A 17379-nucleotide genomic window follows, 5' to 3' on the forward strand; every position below is an offset into this window, starting at 1 on the left:
CAGTGAGTCGCGTAGCCGGCCATCTACTCCTTTTGTTTAATTCGGACGCGGGAGTAAAGAGGAGAAGCTGGCACATGTGTGACGTTCGCGCGCACTCTCGCGAGGACTCTAGAGGCTGTGCTGACTAGTATAGTGTAATACCAAACAACTAACGCAACAACAACGAGTGAGCAACCGCTAGGCTAGCTGACAACAGACTGACTAATCAACTCAAACAATACATCTAGCTAATTACAGGTAGAAAAAAGGCGTGTCCCAACAGGCGTGGGCGTTACATCTCACCACACGTCACACATGTATGGTATGGGTAGATTAATACCCGGATAAGAAACCCTCGATCTAGATCTCTGCGCACAAGTCTTTGAGTAGAATGTGTTCACGGGGAGAAGCTTTATTTAAAGAACACTGTATTAATTGTCACACGACGGAGAAGGCAAGATATCTAGCTAGTCGTGGCCTATACTGAGGTTGCAATTGCAATTTGAAATCCTCGTTTACTACAGGGTGGGCAACACAAGACTGGACCCAATCTCTTTGGTGTCTTGGGACGTAAGACTGGCAAATCTAAAGGATTCAAATACACTGAAGCGAATGTTAACAAAGGTATAGGGCAACGTAGGCATGATTTTTAGGCGAAAACCATATCGATTACAAAAATATTAGATCAGAGGCGTAGGATAATTTGTAAACAGTGACTGATAGTAATGCGTGGAATTTGATGGTGGCTGACATGCATCTTGAGTTTAAATTGTTCACTACAGATGGGGTTAAATATAACTAATAGAATATATTTGCATATGTTGGCTTATCGGTCTTCAATAACTTATAGTAAAAGTAGATATTATTTGTGTTAATTAACACTGAGAGAGTTGGTTTGTGTATAACCAAGATTGATCTGATTTGCCAATGAGAGTTTGCTATATTAATTAATTAAGGCTTGATTGAGAAATGGGAAAAAGTACTACAGGGTAAATTATATAATGTCTGCATGCTGTTATTTAATAACTTGTTGGATCTATAGTATTTTACATGAAAACTTCTGAATTCTTTTTCAGGGAAAGGAGTGAATAGATTTTAAGGTTATGATTTAGCATGGACAGTAGTGTTGCTGCATGGGCCAAGGTGGAACAGCTGTTGCGGTTATAGGCCTTATAATTAAAGACCGTATGCAGAGGACTAGACTTACCATCATGCCCTACTCAGGACTACTAGTGTGTAACACCACTAGTGAGGTGATGAGGTTTGTTTCAGAATGAGATCCCCATATGTGAGATCAAGCATGTGTAGAATTTAATTATCTCTAAGTACAAATGAAAATGTAGATATACACTATATATGTATAAGAGGTTTGATGGCAAAAGACTTGTACCCTTGGAGCTACAATTTTTGTTTATACAAAAGCGAGTATCTGTTTTATTGAGAGAAACCAGGCACACATTCTGAAGGGGGCACAAACTGCTGGGCACACAAACGGAGCCGGATTTCTCCACCGACATAAGATGTTTTAAAAGCTTACTAAAAAAGATGTAATACCAACTCTGACATGCTAAATATAAACTGAAAGCGGGCAACTTTTAACCATCTGTAGTTTGTTTTTTGGCCTTCGGGTTGATTTGCTAGCAGCATTCTTCTTGCTGTTTCTCAGCATAATGGTCTATTGTGCAGCGTCGTAGTCCGATGGAGTATCCCTACTGATATACACCATGATCAAGTCTTGAGGCGACCCTCACACATGGTGCTTCGTAAATTGGTTTTAATAGAAGCAAGGGAAGAATAAGTTAATTGGGCAGTTGCAGTAAACTTGTGCCAGCAGAAGAATGAGCATTTTTTGTGGGGAAACCTCACCCTGTTAGCTAGCAGCTTGAAATGTTGTTGTTAGTTTAGCTGGCAGTTTTTCACCTGCAACTTGTGTCATGCTCCACTTCTGCTTCCACAGTTTTACTTCTTGGGAGAATGTTCAAAGTAACGGCCGATTGGAGCCAAAGGTTGTACAGAAATCAATGTTCTCGTCTATTAGAGCCGAGAGGCAAGATGGCAGAAGCAAAAGACTATGAATGGCACTCGTTGCCTGTACGTGTGACGTTTCCGGTCATTTGAAGGGGCACGTGGAAACAATCTAGTTTATTATACTGATGTAGACTCATGTTGGATATGAAAACTGAATTTTATAAGAATACATTGTCTTTTTTTTGCATGAGCACTTGGTTCTACTTTTGTTGTAACAATTACTAGAAGTCAATTATCTATAACTTATAATAAATATGCAAACTATGTTTTCTAGAATTTCTGGAATTTTGTACACAAAATATGGTCCAGTCAGATGTATTGTAGATGAAAAATATGATAATGCTTAAATTGTCAATTTTTTAATGCACTTCTTGGATTACTACCTTTTAAATGCACAGTCTTGTTCTTCACAAGTGAACTAATTATATAACAGACAGCAGCGGTTGGTAATGCACATGAATCTGCTGATAACGAGAAGAAAATATCTGCATTCATGTGTGATTAATGTTGGCTATTACTTAGGTCTTATAATCTGATGAACTCAATTATGCTCAGCTGTTTGGAAAGCATAATGAAGATTTAAATATTTCTCAAACAGAAAATTAACACCCAATGACTGAGATAGAGTGGTAACCTATTCAAGGAGGGTATGTCACTTGGAAGCAAGTTGAGAGAAATTCAGTTATACATTAAAAAGAGACTATTTTTCCATTATGCTTGTCATTAAACTAGGTATATGCGTCAAGACTTGATTTGATGAGATTATCTGACATGCACTTTCATCATTTTATCTGTAAACTCCATAATTTTCTCTTTGTAAGTACGTGTACATATAGCTACAGTAACACTACTGTTGAAATTCATGCCTAGCTATAGGAGAGATTGGAGTATATAGCTGTCAAAGTACTACACACTTGGACATCATGTTCATTGTTGTGAACTCTAGTGAGAACAGAGTTGAAGGCAGCCAATCAGACTGCAACAGTGTGAAACCAAAAAATAACAGTAGCAATGGAAGACATATGAGGACCAAAGAAGACATGCTGAAGCAGTTATGTCAAAGATTTATAAAAAAACAACATATATATATATATATATATATATATATATATATTAGACATGTATATATTTGTACTTCTTACAGATCCCAACTATATATATATATATATATATATATATATATATATATATATATATATATATATATATATAGTGAGAGTCTAACAACTAATCACTTGTTTACTGTACAAATTCAAGAATGAAGTGCTTGAAAATTCACTCAGGGCCGAGTTTCTCACACTGCTGTGTAATAATGTAACAACAGATAATTTAACTATTGTAGAACCAGCGTGTAATTGCTGGTATTAAGAGTAGTAGATACTAACTCGATTGTTTCACATTTTGCTTACTGGAAGACAGGAAAAGCTAGTTAATTAAATTAGTCACGTTTAATGACAATTAAGTTTTCTGCTAATTAATGTTCTAATGTCCATACCAGAATGTGTTTGTGCACTTCTTTTTTGTCTTGCTATTGTAGGAATTACTTGGGATGACGACACTTTGTCATTATTCTTGAAAAATCCATCAAAGTATATTCCCGGTACTGTACAGACATAGGAATGGTGAATGAGGTTTGGAAATACAATTTGTTGTTATATGATGGCAGGAACAAAAATGGTTTTTTCTGGCTTGAGGGATGATACAGAGAGAGGAGGTATATAGATCAGTGTCTACGTAATGTTGCATTTGTGTGCAGTAAGGTATTTAATTACAAAACTGTTTATGTGTTTCAGATCTTATCAATTATTTGAAATTATCTACTTTGGAGTGACCTATCTTTTATTGCACTTTTAAAGATATCTAGATTAAATTTGAAGGCTGTTTCATGATTGGAAGTAAATGTGTTTGCTGATGTCGGTGCACAGCTTGCTGTAGCTTTCAATATACTAGTTGTTTGTAACATATATATGGTTTGAAATCGATGTTGATGAGATGGTCGAATACAGTTTCTGCTCGTGTGTTGCATGTCCTTGTTTCCATGCAACCTACAAACCATTGTCGACTCACACACACACACACACACACACACACACACACACACACACACACACACACACACACACACACACACACACACACACACACACACACACACACACACACACACACACACACACACACACACACACACACTTGGTAATTAATTATTGTTGAGGTTTTGTCTTGGACCACATTATTTTAGCCTTGAGCTACAATTTATTCCATGGAAACGGCAAAAACAGTTGTAGCCCAGGAGCCTGCGCGCTGAATAAATTACGGTCCGGACATCGAGGTCATTCTTTTAGCATGTTTTGTCTCGGTTTTCCAAAAATTCTCAACGACGGCGAGCCCGAGAAGGGAAAGCTAATATGTGTGCGTGCTAGTAGAGATCGCTCGTTTTTTGCGGCGGTGCACGAACGCGCTCTGAGCATCTGGTATCACAGAGTGAGAACAGCTGATTTTTGGCGTTTTTAAGGTGTCAGAAGTTTGTCGTGTATAGCCGCACGTTAGTTTGGTTAGCTACATACGCGGGGATGAGTCGGTCAAAGAGTTCGGTCACAATCAGGACGTTGCGTGGCGACCCGACGGTTTTATGTTGGCACTCACGGTGAGATGGCTGTCTGACTGTGTAGTTTTTGTTTGTATGTATGTATGTATGTATGTATGTATGTATGTATGTATGTATGTATGTATGTATGTGGCTCAATTGGTGCAGTTGGAGATTGTCAACATCCGGGACCTTCGGGTCAGTTTGAGTGCGGGAGGGCCACATACATAAATTCCCTTGGGCAAGGAACTAACATACAATTGCCTCTCTCCGGAGTGTCAGTTCTGTCCAGCAAGTATGAAGTATGAAGTATGAAGTACAGCAAGTATGACATACGTAGTGACATGATAGAGTGACTGTTGAAAGTTTAGAGTATAGCAAGTTAGTCATTGCAGTATCGAACCTGGGCCTTAGGGGCTCTTGTATGTACGTATGTACAAACAAACAAAAATTGTATGTATGTATGTGTGTGTGTATGTCCATTAGGTCTGAATGAGGAGAGTAATGGACTGAGGTGGATTTGTATACTTTTGATTTGCTTGTTGTATAAAGTTTAAAATCAATAAAACAATCTGTCTGTCTGTCTGTCTGTCTGTCTGTCTCAGACTCTGTCTGTTTGTCTGTCTGTCTGTCAAATAACATTTATTTCAAACATACATCTATAATACAATGCTGTCTGTCTGTCTGTCTGTCTGACACTGGAAGATAAACAGAGAGCAAAGACAGAAACGATCTGATCCACGGAAAATTGACGTGGTAGATATGTAGACAAATGTGAAGGAGAGAGACACCATTGTCTGTCTGTCTGTCTGTCTGGCAGCTGTGTGATGACCTGCCAGGACGGTTGTATTCCTTACCATCTGATATGGGAGACATCACTGCTCAACCTGACAAAGTTGCATGGTCCGCAACTCTGCAAGCAGATCGTTATCTTTGAATAAAATGATTTCGTTTGAGGAAAACTTAGCAGATCCTTCTAGACGAAAACAAGACCGCTATGTGTCACTTTGCAGACAACTGTTGAGTTTGGGTTGGTGGACAAGTTGCATACTATTCAAGTCAGTTTGAGAGGCTTTTTGGATGTTTCGAGCTTCTAATCAATAGAGAAGTTTGCCAATTCACAACACTTAAGAAAGTCATTTCGTTACCTCCTGCATAAAATCTGCAGTCATTGCATGCATGCTCGTATTCGATATGGTGCAAACAGGACAAACATGACTGACAAGAAACTGACGTGTTATTGTAGATTGCATGGAAACGTGAGAACTAGCATATGTAGAGAGTAGACAGTATCTAGTGGTTCTTTTAGTTTCTGCACCATGCTTGTACATGATGGCAGGGGCCACAGATACGCTCATGCATTTATGGATGATATAGAACTGTCTGCCTGCCTGCCTGCCTGCCTGCCTGCCTGCTTGAAATAGTTTTACTTGTTTATGAAGTACTTTCTTTTCATTATTGAAAAATCATGCATTCTAGTGTGTAGAGATGTTGTATCCTAATAAAATAATTTGCCAGCCTGCCTGCCTGCCTGCCTGTAGTCAGAAAGGCTCCTAGGAGAAGTGGAAGAGGTCCTTCAGGCTGGAGATATGAGCATCTTCAATCACTTTTAGAAAATGACTTGTGTTGTGACCTTTTGTACTTAGTTTGCTCTTTAATTGCTGAAGGTCATGTTCCTGAGGCAGCTGTACCCCTTTTGATGGCTTCTCGACTCATTGCTTTACCAAAGGCTAACTCTGATGCGATACCCATTGCTATTGGTGAAGTGCTTTGAAGAGTCACTGCAAAGGCAATGTGCACTCAGATGGCTGGTTCTTTTTCATTACATTTTTCATCTTCACAGCATGGTATTGCAACATCTGGTGGGGCTGAACTTTATTCCATCACATTTCGTTCCTTATGGAACCAATCCTTCATTGTCCATTGTCTCTACTGATGTCAAATATGCATTTAACTCTGTGTCTAGAGATAGCATTTTGTCAGAGACCAAACTGAAGTTTCTCGAACTTTTGATATGCCAAGCAGATGCATGGGAGTTCAAGTACATTGATTTATACTAAGGACAGGAAGGTTGTGAAATTGCTTTCTGAGGTAGGTGTTCATCAGAGCGATCCGCTTGGTCCGATTTTATTGGCGGCTGCCTTCCATCCAATTTTGATCAAGACTCAATGCCATTACCCCAATACGACCATATTAGCGTATTTGGATGATGTGTATGTTGTGAGGATGCCAGGTGAAGTTTTAGTCACTCTTTCTGACCTAGCTGCTTCTCTGCAACAGATTGGTCTGACCATTCAAGAGGACAAATGTAAGTTGTACTTTCCAATGGCTTCAGAAGATTTCAGTGCAGCTGTTTACATGAGCAAAGATGTTATTAATGTTTTGGGGCACTTATTGGCACTCCTGCTTATGTTAAATTGCAATGCATAGAGGCAGCATCACAAGGCAATGTTTTAACTTCAAAGATTAATGAACTTGATGACTCTCATTGTAGTCTTCTTTATTGAAACACTGCCACGTTCCCAAACTGAACTTCCTTTCTAGAACTGTTTCACCTGAGAATTTGTTACCATCAGCAGTAATTTATGATCGTCTGACAAAGGACTGTTTTCATAGCATTCTTAACTTGAACCAGCTGGATTACGCATCGTGATATCAAGCAACTCTGAAAGTGAATCTCAGTGGATTTGGTTTAACTTCAACTGAAAGTATTTGTCATGCAGCATATTTTGCTGCTTGGGCACGCTCTCTACATGAACTGCCAAAAGAGATTTCTTTGTTTTGCTAACCAGCTTAATGAATATATATCAACTAGTAAAACAGGGTTGATTTTCCATGAATTGGTGGCCCGAAGTCAAACTCGGAACAAGAAGCCGCAATTTCACTCTCTGGAGAAAATGATTGATTATCTTAGAATACTTCAACATTGCTTTTAACTTTGGATATATCTCAGAAACAGTCAAAATATTTCATTAAAACACAAAGTCAAATCGGGATGCTGCCAGGCTTAGGTCATTACGGCTTGATGCTATTTCCTCAACATACAAGAATGCACTTTAACCTAACAAATTTTGTTTAGCGTCTTGTATGAGATTTGGGATCAGCTTGCCATTTAGTCAATTGCTTGAGCATTGGGACTGTGGACAGAAGTTAGATCAAGAAGGTTTTCATTTGATTACCTGTAAATAAGGATGGGGTCCTGCCTGGTGTCATGATACTATTGTTGCTGAGTGGTCTGTTTGCCTAACGGAGCTGGGTATTGCTCATCAAACAGAACCGAGAAACAGATACGTACAAACTGATGGAAGACCACACATTACATTCTACGACATTGATTCTGGTGTCAACTATGAATGTGATGTTTCTTTGGCTTCCCCTTGGAGGAAAGACATAGTGAACGTTGCTGCAAAGGCCTGCAGACATGCAGCAACTAAACAGGAATCAGAAAAATGTTACAAATATTCAAAGGAGATCTTGCAAGATGGATCTAGCCCTGAAATTGTTTTGCTATTTTTTGAGCATTTTGGCACATGGGGATCATAAGCGGAAAACTTACTGCATGAACTAGGAAGAAAGGCAGGTCTCATTGAAGGAAGGGTAGATGCAGAGTTTATGTCATATTGGCGACGACATTTTGCTGTGACTCTCTAAAAATGCAATAGTATAGCTGTCTTGAGAAAAGTGTCTACGTTGTCAACAAACAGACTAATGGAGGATAATGTACTTAGCAGAGATACATGTAGATTCAGTGCTTCACACATTGAAATAGTTGAACATGTTTATGAAGCACTTTCTTTTAATTATTGAAAAATTATGTATTGTAGTGTGTAGAGATGCTGTATCCTAATAAAATAACCTGCCAGCCTGCCTGCTTGCCTGTCTGTCTGTCTGTCTGTCTGTCTGTCTGTCTGTCTGTCTGTCTGCCTGTCTGTCTGTCAAATACCGTATTACCTCACTTTATGCTGCATGTCGGTATACGCGAGACTTACCAGAAATTGGTTGGAGAGAGTCTGGTACCTATACCGGCATGCCGGTATAAAGCGGGAGATGCCGGTGTAAGCGGGGATGCTCTGTGTAGGCGCTGGGAACGCACTTCGTACCTGCTGACAGATGATGAAGACCATACAGGGCAGACAGATGATGAAGAGGACAGTGAAGAAGAGCAGGAAGAGGAAGATGACTGATTCTACAGAACACTATGCATGTTTCAATATAGCCTAGTATTGTTCATCACATGATATTGGTACTGAACTAAGGCAGTTCTATTGCATCATTGACACTGCTGCTTGTGTTTTGTTGCGGAAGCATGATTGCACACAGCAATTAAAGGTATGTAGACGTCTTTTACAAGAAAGCCTGTTTTTACCCCGTATACTGCGGCATGCCGGTATACCCCGGGGTATACCGGCACCCTGGTAGATTTCAGCTTAAACCGGCATGCAGCATAAAGTGAGGTAATACGGTAACATTTATTTCAAACATACATCTATAATACAATGCTAGCAAGGTAACTATATAAAGTTCTATAACTATGAGAGTTTACTAGGACTAGATTTAAAAAACAAACAAACATGTAACATCTATCTGTCTGTCTGCCTGTCTTTTTGTCTGTCTGTCTGTCTTAAATATACTCTCATAAATCAGTATTATTACAAGCTACTGTAAATCCAGAAATTTTTGTACTCATGAAGTCTTAGTTATTTTTGTACAGATACCTGGTTGTACTAAAATAACATGAATACTAATATTTGTAGATATATGCACTTGAATTCGGCTACAGTACAGTATCAATGTCCTGTACTAAAATAACATGTGTACAAACTACTTCATGGGCAGAAGTACTAAAATTCATAAGTACTAAAGTTTTCTGGATTTACAGTATATGATGATTTAAACTAAATAACTCTAAAACTACACAAAGAAATCCGTCTGTCTGTCTGTCTGTCTGTTAATAATAACTCTAAAACTACACAAAGAAATCCGTCTGTCTGTCTGTCTGTCTGTTAATACATATATTGTCCATTTAAATCAAGTATTTACACAAGAAAGTCTACAGCAACACTAATACAGCAAGACCATTAAGGTCTTGAAGCTTTTAAATTAGAGTTGTCTGTCTGTCAGTCAAATTTTCGTATATTTTGTACATCAAAGCTAATACAGGTGAAACTAAATTAACAGCTAATGAACAACAAGTGTCACAACTACAATTACAATTACACAGATATCTGTCTGTCTGTCTGTCTGTCTGTCTGTCTGTTCTCGGATGTGGTGGTGTCGGTTTGAATTTTTCGTCTCTCTTCTATTTCTTCATTTCTTGAGACGTTTTGTTGTTATGGCTACTGTGAGTTGTCCTGCTCCGAATTGCAAGTACGAAGGTTCTTTTCGGAGAGTTTTGGCTCATTTCTGTTCATCTCACGACTCGAGCGAATGTTCCACTCATTTTGTGAGAGAAAATAATCTAGTTCAGTGCCCTACATGTCATCAATGGTTTAGTCATCTCAATTAACATGTATCTAAATGCAACACGTCTCTCATTTCGTCGTCGTCATCTTCAACGGTGAAAAGAGCCTCTCCCACGCAAAGAGATAGTGATGTCGATGTAGACAGTCATTTTCGGGCTTCTCAGTCTTCTGTTTGTTCTGCCCAAACTTCTGAGATCAATGAGAAAGAGTCAAATGCTCAGCAGGAAGCCTGGAGGTGGCTAGATTCACTCTCTATTGATGCCATTTTACAATCCCTAACTGTGCGTTCCGTCCAGTATGTACCTCCTCTCCAATCAACTTTCTATGATTGTTGCCTAATTCCTTTACGTAAAATCGAGGAAGAACCAGAATACAAAGGTGGTTGGAAACTTCTTTTGTTGCTTCTTCGTATGATTCTGAATCCACACCCAAAAGGGAAATCCGGTTTGCGTGACGTGAAAGCTATTCATCAACGTTGCCTACATTTTCACTGGAAAGAATTGGTGAATTTGCAGTCATCAAACAAAGAATCTCGGAAAGTAGATGCGTTGTCCAAGCAAAATCAGGAGGAAGGGTATAGAGCTGCACTGAAATCTGTCAAGTGTGGTGAATTGTCTCATGCCGCAAGAATCCTTACAAGTGATGGTTTGATACCACCGTCGCCAGAAACTGAGGAGAAATTGAAAGCCAAACATCCTAGTTAATCAGAAGAATTACGTCTTTCTACTGTGAACACCATCAGATAGACTTGAAAAGGTCTGTTTTCTTGGAGGCATTGAGAAGAGCACCAAGGGGTCGGGTGCTGGTCCTTCGGGTTGGAGGTATGAGCATCTACGTCTACTACTGGAAAACATTCTCACCTGTGATCCCTGTTTGGAGCTTGTTGCCACATTGCAAAAGGTCTCTTACCTGCCAAAATAGCGCCTTTATTTACAGCATCAAGATTGATTGCTCTTCCTAAGGGAAACGGAGATGTTAGACCCATCGCAATAGGTGAGATACTAAGGTGATTAACTGCAAAGATTATTTGCCTTCAGTTGAAGTCAGCTCTTGCAACTTACTCCGCTCCCCTTCAACATGGGGTAACTACGCAAGGAGGATCAGAAATATTAGTCCACCACATCCAAATACTGCTAGAGTCGGATTCAGAATTGGGAATTCTTAAAACAGATATATCGAATGCCTTCAATAGTGTCTCAAGACAACAATTTCTGGATGAGGTGATAATTCAATTTCCTCAAATTCATGTTCATGTCCAACAAATGTATGGAATCACAAGTTCATTGCTGTACTTCAATGGCAAATCTGTGTCAGTTATTCTATCAGAAGAAGGGGTTTACCAAGGTGACCCCTTAGGTCCATTCCTATTTGCTTTGTCTGTACACCCAGTTATCAATAAGCTTCAAGAGAAGCACAGCAATTTAACTATTTTGGCTTACTTGGATGGCATCTTTGTGGTTGGCTATAGTCAACAGTATGAGTCAGTGCTAACTGATCTACGGAAAGAGTTTCAAACAATCAACCTGAAAATTTGTGATAGAAAGTGTGAAATATATTTGCCATTAGCCAAAGAGAATAATGTAAACAGATTCTCAGTTCCCATAGTATCGTCTGGTGTTGATATCCTTGGGGTGCATATTGGCAGTGATTCTTATGTCCAATCTAGAGTAGCAAATCAGCGGCTGCAGGTGAAGACCTTTGTTCTCAACTGCTCAACTTGAATGATCATCAAAGTGCACTTTTCTTACTGTGGTACTGTCATGTGCCTACACTGAATCATTTAGCAAGGTGTGTGCCTCCTCCAGTTTTACACCAAGCTTGTCACATTCATGATCAGCTATCAAGAGATACTTTTGCAGCAATATTGGGGTTGAGTGCACTTGACGAGCTGACATGGAAGCAATCATCTCTTAAGATCAAGTTGGGAGGTTTTAGCATTACAAACTTGACACAAATCTCTGCTGCTGCTTTTGTGGGTTCATGGTGTTATTCAATGAGCACGATTCCTCAAAGATTTCCATCTAAAATTGATCTATGTGACAGCCTCAACTGTGCAAGTCCACCTCCTTTCTGTCAGCATCTTTGCAAGGCAATAGCAAGCCTTCCTTCCACCTTAGGATCAGATGAAGAGACACTCATACCTCAGTCTTTGTCTGGGCTTATGACAAATCCAGTAAAACTACAAAATCTCCTCAGCTCGGATATTGCTGAAGGGAATGCAGCAACATGTGTTATACAAGCATCCTGTGTCAAACATGCTGCTAGGATAAGGTCATGTCAGGGATGTGGAGCAGGAGCAGGGCTTCAAGCTATTCCTTTAGCACCAAAATTTGTTCTAGAGTTCTCAGAATTTTGTGTGGCAGCATTTTTTAGACTTGGTATTCCTTTACCATATTTCCAGATTGTTACCAAGTGTGATTGTGGTAGAAGCCTTGATGAACATGGTTATCATCTATTGACCTGCAAGTTTGGTGGTGGTCCAGTATGGCAACACAATACAATCGTGTCAACTTGGGCTAAATGTTTAGACGAGTTAAATATTCCTCATCAAGTTGAGCCAAGAAATAGGTATACTGACTCTGAGAACAGGCCGGATATAACAACATATGATCCCAGTTGACACTTTTTAAAGACCTGGACATTTCACTTGCTCATCCACAGTCTTGTGACACCGTACAATCAGCTGCCAAAATACCAGGTTATGCAGCTGAGTTGAGAGAAAAACACAAAATGACAAAATATGGTCAACAGCAGTCTATAGCAGGATCTGATAGAACATGTATTCCACTGGTTTTTGAACACTTTGGCTTTTGGGGCCCTATGGCTGAAGACTATCTCGATAAGATCTCAAAAATTTCAAAAGATGCAAATGGAAAGAGCAGCGAAACAGACTTTAGAGATAGATGGAGAAAGCAACTGTCTGTAGTTGTATAGTCTTGCAACTCTCGTGATTTTTAAAAAGTTGTCAAAGTTGTCTAAGTGCAATTTTGATGACTTTCTATATGATAAAGACGTTCAACATTTTATTCATTGACTATTATTGGTATGCATACGTAAAGTTAGCAGTTGTTATTAGTAGAGTAAGATTTCAAATATAATAATCTGTCTGTCTGTCTGTCTGTCTGTCTGTCTGTCTGTCTGTCTGTCTATCTGTCTGTCTGTGTGTTTGTTTGATTGTATATTTGTCTGTCTGCAGGCTTGCTCTTTCTGTCTGTGGCAGTTATGTGTTTATGTTTGATGCAGACAACTAAAAGCAGAGTGATTTTCTACAATCTAGAGCTGATCGATAACGAGATTTACGTCTCAAATCCTGTTAAGTGAGAAATGCATAATTCGACAAGACTGCATTACAACAGCACAACGTTCAATTTTTCTTAATTTGCAATTTGGTGCAAAGCAATACAACTAACATATTGATATCAACAATTAGATTTTTTGAGTTTCTGAGCATCTGTAGGTGGTCTTTAGTTAATTCTTTACTTTTTGATGGAGAAATCAATTGTTCTGAGTTACAAATTGGTCAGTTGTTTTCAGTATTGCTTTTGGCTGTAAGACATTAGGCTTTACCCATTCTCTGTACGCCCTCATCATTTCTCGGAATGTCAATTCTCGCCGCAGAGATAATGGCATGGCATCTGACATGTGTAACACACTGCAATATACTTCACAATTGAACAGTTTACTGCATATCTTGAGGTTCAACAGCATGACAAGACAAGCATACAAGCAACATACAGTCATTTATTCAATAGACCAAGTCTCTCTTAAGTTATTTGCTATACATGTCAGCTTACTGGTTTGTTCTGTAGAGGTTGTCGTATTACAGAGGACACACCATCAATCCAAAATATTCCAGAGGTAACACTAGAACAGAGTTATGTTGTGTCTCTAGTTGGAGGGATTGCTTGGTGAGAATTTTTTTCTTGTGATGTGTTGTGAGTCTATTTGTGTTTGTGTTTGTTTTTGTTTGGTGTAGCATTTCGTGTCGACGTGAGGACCTGGTTGTAGCTACAGGTAATGGGATGCTGTGCCGTGTGTGTTGGGATGGTTTGGTAGATGGGCAATTGTCACTGCAAGTTCATGTTATTCCGTTCACTGCTGATCCACAGAGAGTGAGAGGTCAGAAAGAAAATCTGAATGTTGAAAATCTGTTTTGTGTGCCAGACTGCTCGTGTATCTACGAGTACAGTAGAACCTTGCTAATTCATACAGCCCCATAAAAATGTCAAAAAAGCGTAGCCTTGACGGTCCAGACTTTGCCTCAGACACGTAGATCACTAGCACATTTACATATCTCTACACACATGTCATGTTTGTGGTAAAGGACACTGCTGCAACAACTACATGTACTTCTAAATAACGTGACAGTGAGGATTTAAAATAGTTAGATACACGCATTTGCTGAAAACTAGATAACTGCAACCCAGATCAGGCTGCCCAATAGGATCTGGGTACGCAAGGCAAGGTGCCAAATGGTAATTTGGATTAGCGAGGATTTGTATTAGCAAAGTCCAGATTAGAGAGGTTCTACTGTATCTGTCAGTATGGTGTAACGTTCTATTTGTAGACTAGGCAAATGTATTGTCGGTTATAGTGGCATGGCATTTGGTTAGGCATTTTTGTCTGTCTGTCTGTCAAGGTAGGGGTCTGGGGCTTGGTTAGAGACCTTACCATCCTCAGATAGGTACACGCTTATTGCAAAGGATTCTTGTAGCATCCTTTCTGAGGCTCAGTCTACCAATGTCTTTTAAGTCATGCATAAACAAATGTGAATGTGGAGTAGAACTGGGTGGAACTGGGTATCATCTTCTTACCTGCAAGTTTGGCAGAGGACCAGTCTGGCAACACGATTCTATAGGGTCAGGATGGTGCAGCTGTTTGAATGAGCGCCAACTGCATCATCGCAAGAGCCAAGAGAACAATATACAGAATCTGAAAATTGCTTCAATATTTTGATGTGCGATGAATCAAGCACAGAGTTGGACGTAAGCATGGCTCACCCTTGGAGCAAAGGCATTCTAAATAGAGCATCTGAAGAGGCAGGCTATGCAGCTGAGAGACGTGAGACGAGAAAGAAAAGTAAATACGATGCTTTGTCAGTTCAGGATGACACAAGACCTAACTAGTTCCTCGGGTTTCTGAACACTTTGGGATCTCGGGTCAGGAGGCTTATAACTTCCTGAACTCACTCTCGAAGAAATCAAAAGATTTGAGGGCAGGGACGAGATGGCGTGGACAGATTTCTATGATTATGTAGAGATGTAATTCTAGAGTTATGTTAAAGAAGATATGTTAAAGACGATAAGTAGATTGCATGTAGGTAAGATAGATGATTTTTTCTTTGATGTAGATATTCAGCACTATGTTCATTAGGATAATAGCTATGACTTCAGACATTTCAGTAGTTTTTGTTAATGCTTAGGATGCTTTCATTATTGTGATTACTACATTTACAGTTTGGGAGAGAATAAAGCATATATCTGTCTGTCTGTCTGTCTGTCTGTCAATCACATATATTTGAACTTTTATCTATGATACATTTTGCAATGCTGAGTACTATGTACTGTCCAATTACTAGTAGTGTTCATCAACTAAACTAACCTAACATTGAAACTCGTGTAAAACTAAATGAGGACTACACTTAAAAGCTACATTGTACAAGCAAAGCCTCCAGTACCAGCTAGTGGCTGATGTACTGGGTGGCAAATAGGTCACATCTGTTGTCTTCAGACAGCGAAGATAGCTTTTTAGAGATGATTGTTGCATTACACTTCTCGAGCTGAACAGAAAAGCGTTTGGACCAGAAGTCGATAATATCCACAGCGTTTGGTTGTCCCACTTTGTCCAATGACGTCTTTGATAATTTGCACAGGAGTTTCCACCCATCGATCCCCCAAGCTTCAAAATGCTCCATTACCAGTGGTTTACAGTGCAATTATGCCACCTGGTAATTGCTGATTGCTGTATTTCTCTTTCTTTCTGTTTGCTGTCCTCACTGCAGCGGTACCACTAACACCAGCAGATGATGGAAAGATGTCACTACTCCATGTCTGTTTGTCTGTCTGTCTGTCTGTCTGTCTCAATACATATATTTTCTATTTAAATGAAATGTTTACATTATGAGCAATCTAACACAACAAGACCATTACGGTCTTGAAGCATACAAAATTAAACTGCGCAAACTATATCTCGACGTTCTAATCTTGCTATGCTAATGAGTTTGTCTGAGACGACTTTTGCATTACAACGCTGTAGAGTCACTGAAATAATTGATCGCCACTTGGTCTTGAAGTCAGTCTCATTTCGTCTTCCTCCTTTATCCCTTGCACTCTTTGTCAGCTTGTTCAAATATCTAACTGCTGAATTAGATGTACTAATGTCTGTCTGTGTCTGTCTGTCTATCTGTCTGTCTCTGTCTGTCTATCTGTCTGTCTCTGTCTGTCTGTCAATTTGATTTTAATGAAACACATCTCCAGCACTAAAAGTAAGAAGACTACTGAGTTTAACTTAAAGTACATGATTGTTGTTTAGTGCAAATTACTTTGATAGTCTTTATTCATTGTTTCTGCTGGACAATCGCCAAATAGCGAAATGCTACAAATAGATGTTGCTGGCGAGAAAATAGTAATGCCTCCTTGCCAATTTGGCTACCTGTTACAGTGTACCATTTACACCTTCCTCTGGATCAGATCTTGGAAGCACAGTCACTAGAGTGTGCTAACAATGGCAATTATATATATATAGTGCAATGCAATGGAGCTCCAGGGACTAAAAGGCCGATGTCTTGCACTTGCTTTGTTTTGTCCTGCACATGCTCTTTGCAGACAGCTTCCGTAAGTGTCGAACTAGAAATAAGCACAAGTGAAGATGACAGTCATGGTTCTGAAGATGACTGCCGTAGTAAAACGGAAGCAGATCGATGGTATAGAGACCATGAGGAAGACGATGATGATGATGATGACTTTATCATTGAATCAATGATGCTGAACTTTGATGATGCTGAATATAGAAGGGCCAAAACTTCAACACTTTGATTTTGACAAGTTTTAAATTTGGGTATAAAACCCAGGAAGGATGGCACTGAACGCTTGAAGTCTGGTTTGTAGACTTGGTCTTTCCAAATTTGCATTCCATTGAGTATGGCATGTGTCAAATTAGTACTGCATTTGTTGTGATCGACCATTGGTAAAGGTTGCCCTAACAAACAAACACCTTTAGCCAAGTGGCTAATAATCGAAAATTTCTGGCAGAAACACTGCTTTATTGTAAATTTTCTCATCTACTTTTCCAGCTCCAGGTAAGACTTGAGTTGTCTGTCTGTCT

The 17379-nt window shown here is 39.4% G+C and overlaps 2 protein-coding genes across 3 annotated transcripts in view; both read left to right on the plus strand.

Annotated features, from left to right (window-relative positions):
- Positions 1-321: 321 nt before the first annotated feature.
- Positions 322-4001, plus strand: LOC134190536 (cytochrome c, testis-specific-like). 2 transcript variants are annotated; one of them, XM_062658989.1, is made up of 5 exons: positions 322-433; positions 504-603; positions 3545-3607; positions 3674-3721; positions 3801-4001. In XM_062658989.1, exons 1-5 carry the CDS (start codon positions 371-373, stop codon positions 3836-3838), a joined length of 312 nt encoding a protein of 103 aa, XP_062514973.1. In that variant the 5' UTR covers positions 322-370; the 3' UTR covers positions 3839-4001. The 2 variants fall into 2 exon arrangements, with proteins under 2 accessions (XP_062514973.1, XP_062514974.1); XM_062658990.1 differs by having other exon boundaries at positions 504-549.
- Positions 4002-4380: 379 nt separating this feature from the next.
- Positions 4381-17379, plus strand: part of LOC134191207 (guanine nucleotide exchange factor subunit RIC1-like) — a 37160-nt gene continuing 24161 nt past the window's right edge. The window contains exons 1-5 of the mRNA XM_062659798.1: positions 4381-4491; positions 4547-4654; positions 13300-13373; positions 13866-13964; positions 14033-14175. Coding sequence (XP_062515782.1) covers positions 4640-4654; positions 13300-13373; positions 13866-13964; positions 14033-14175 — 331 coding nt within the window. The 5' untranslated portion in view covers positions 4381-4491; positions 4547-4639. The remainder of the gene's footprint in view (positions 4492-4546; positions 4655-13299; positions 13374-13865; positions 13965-14032; positions 14176-17379) is intronic.

Source organism: Corticium candelabrum, chromosome 15 (genome assembly GCF_963422355.1).
Source record: "Corticium candelabrum chromosome 15, ooCorCand1.1, whole genome shotgun sequence".
Classification (NCBI taxonomy): domain Eukaryota; kingdom Metazoa; phylum Porifera; class Homoscleromorpha; order Homosclerophorida; family Plakinidae; genus Corticium; species Corticium candelabrum.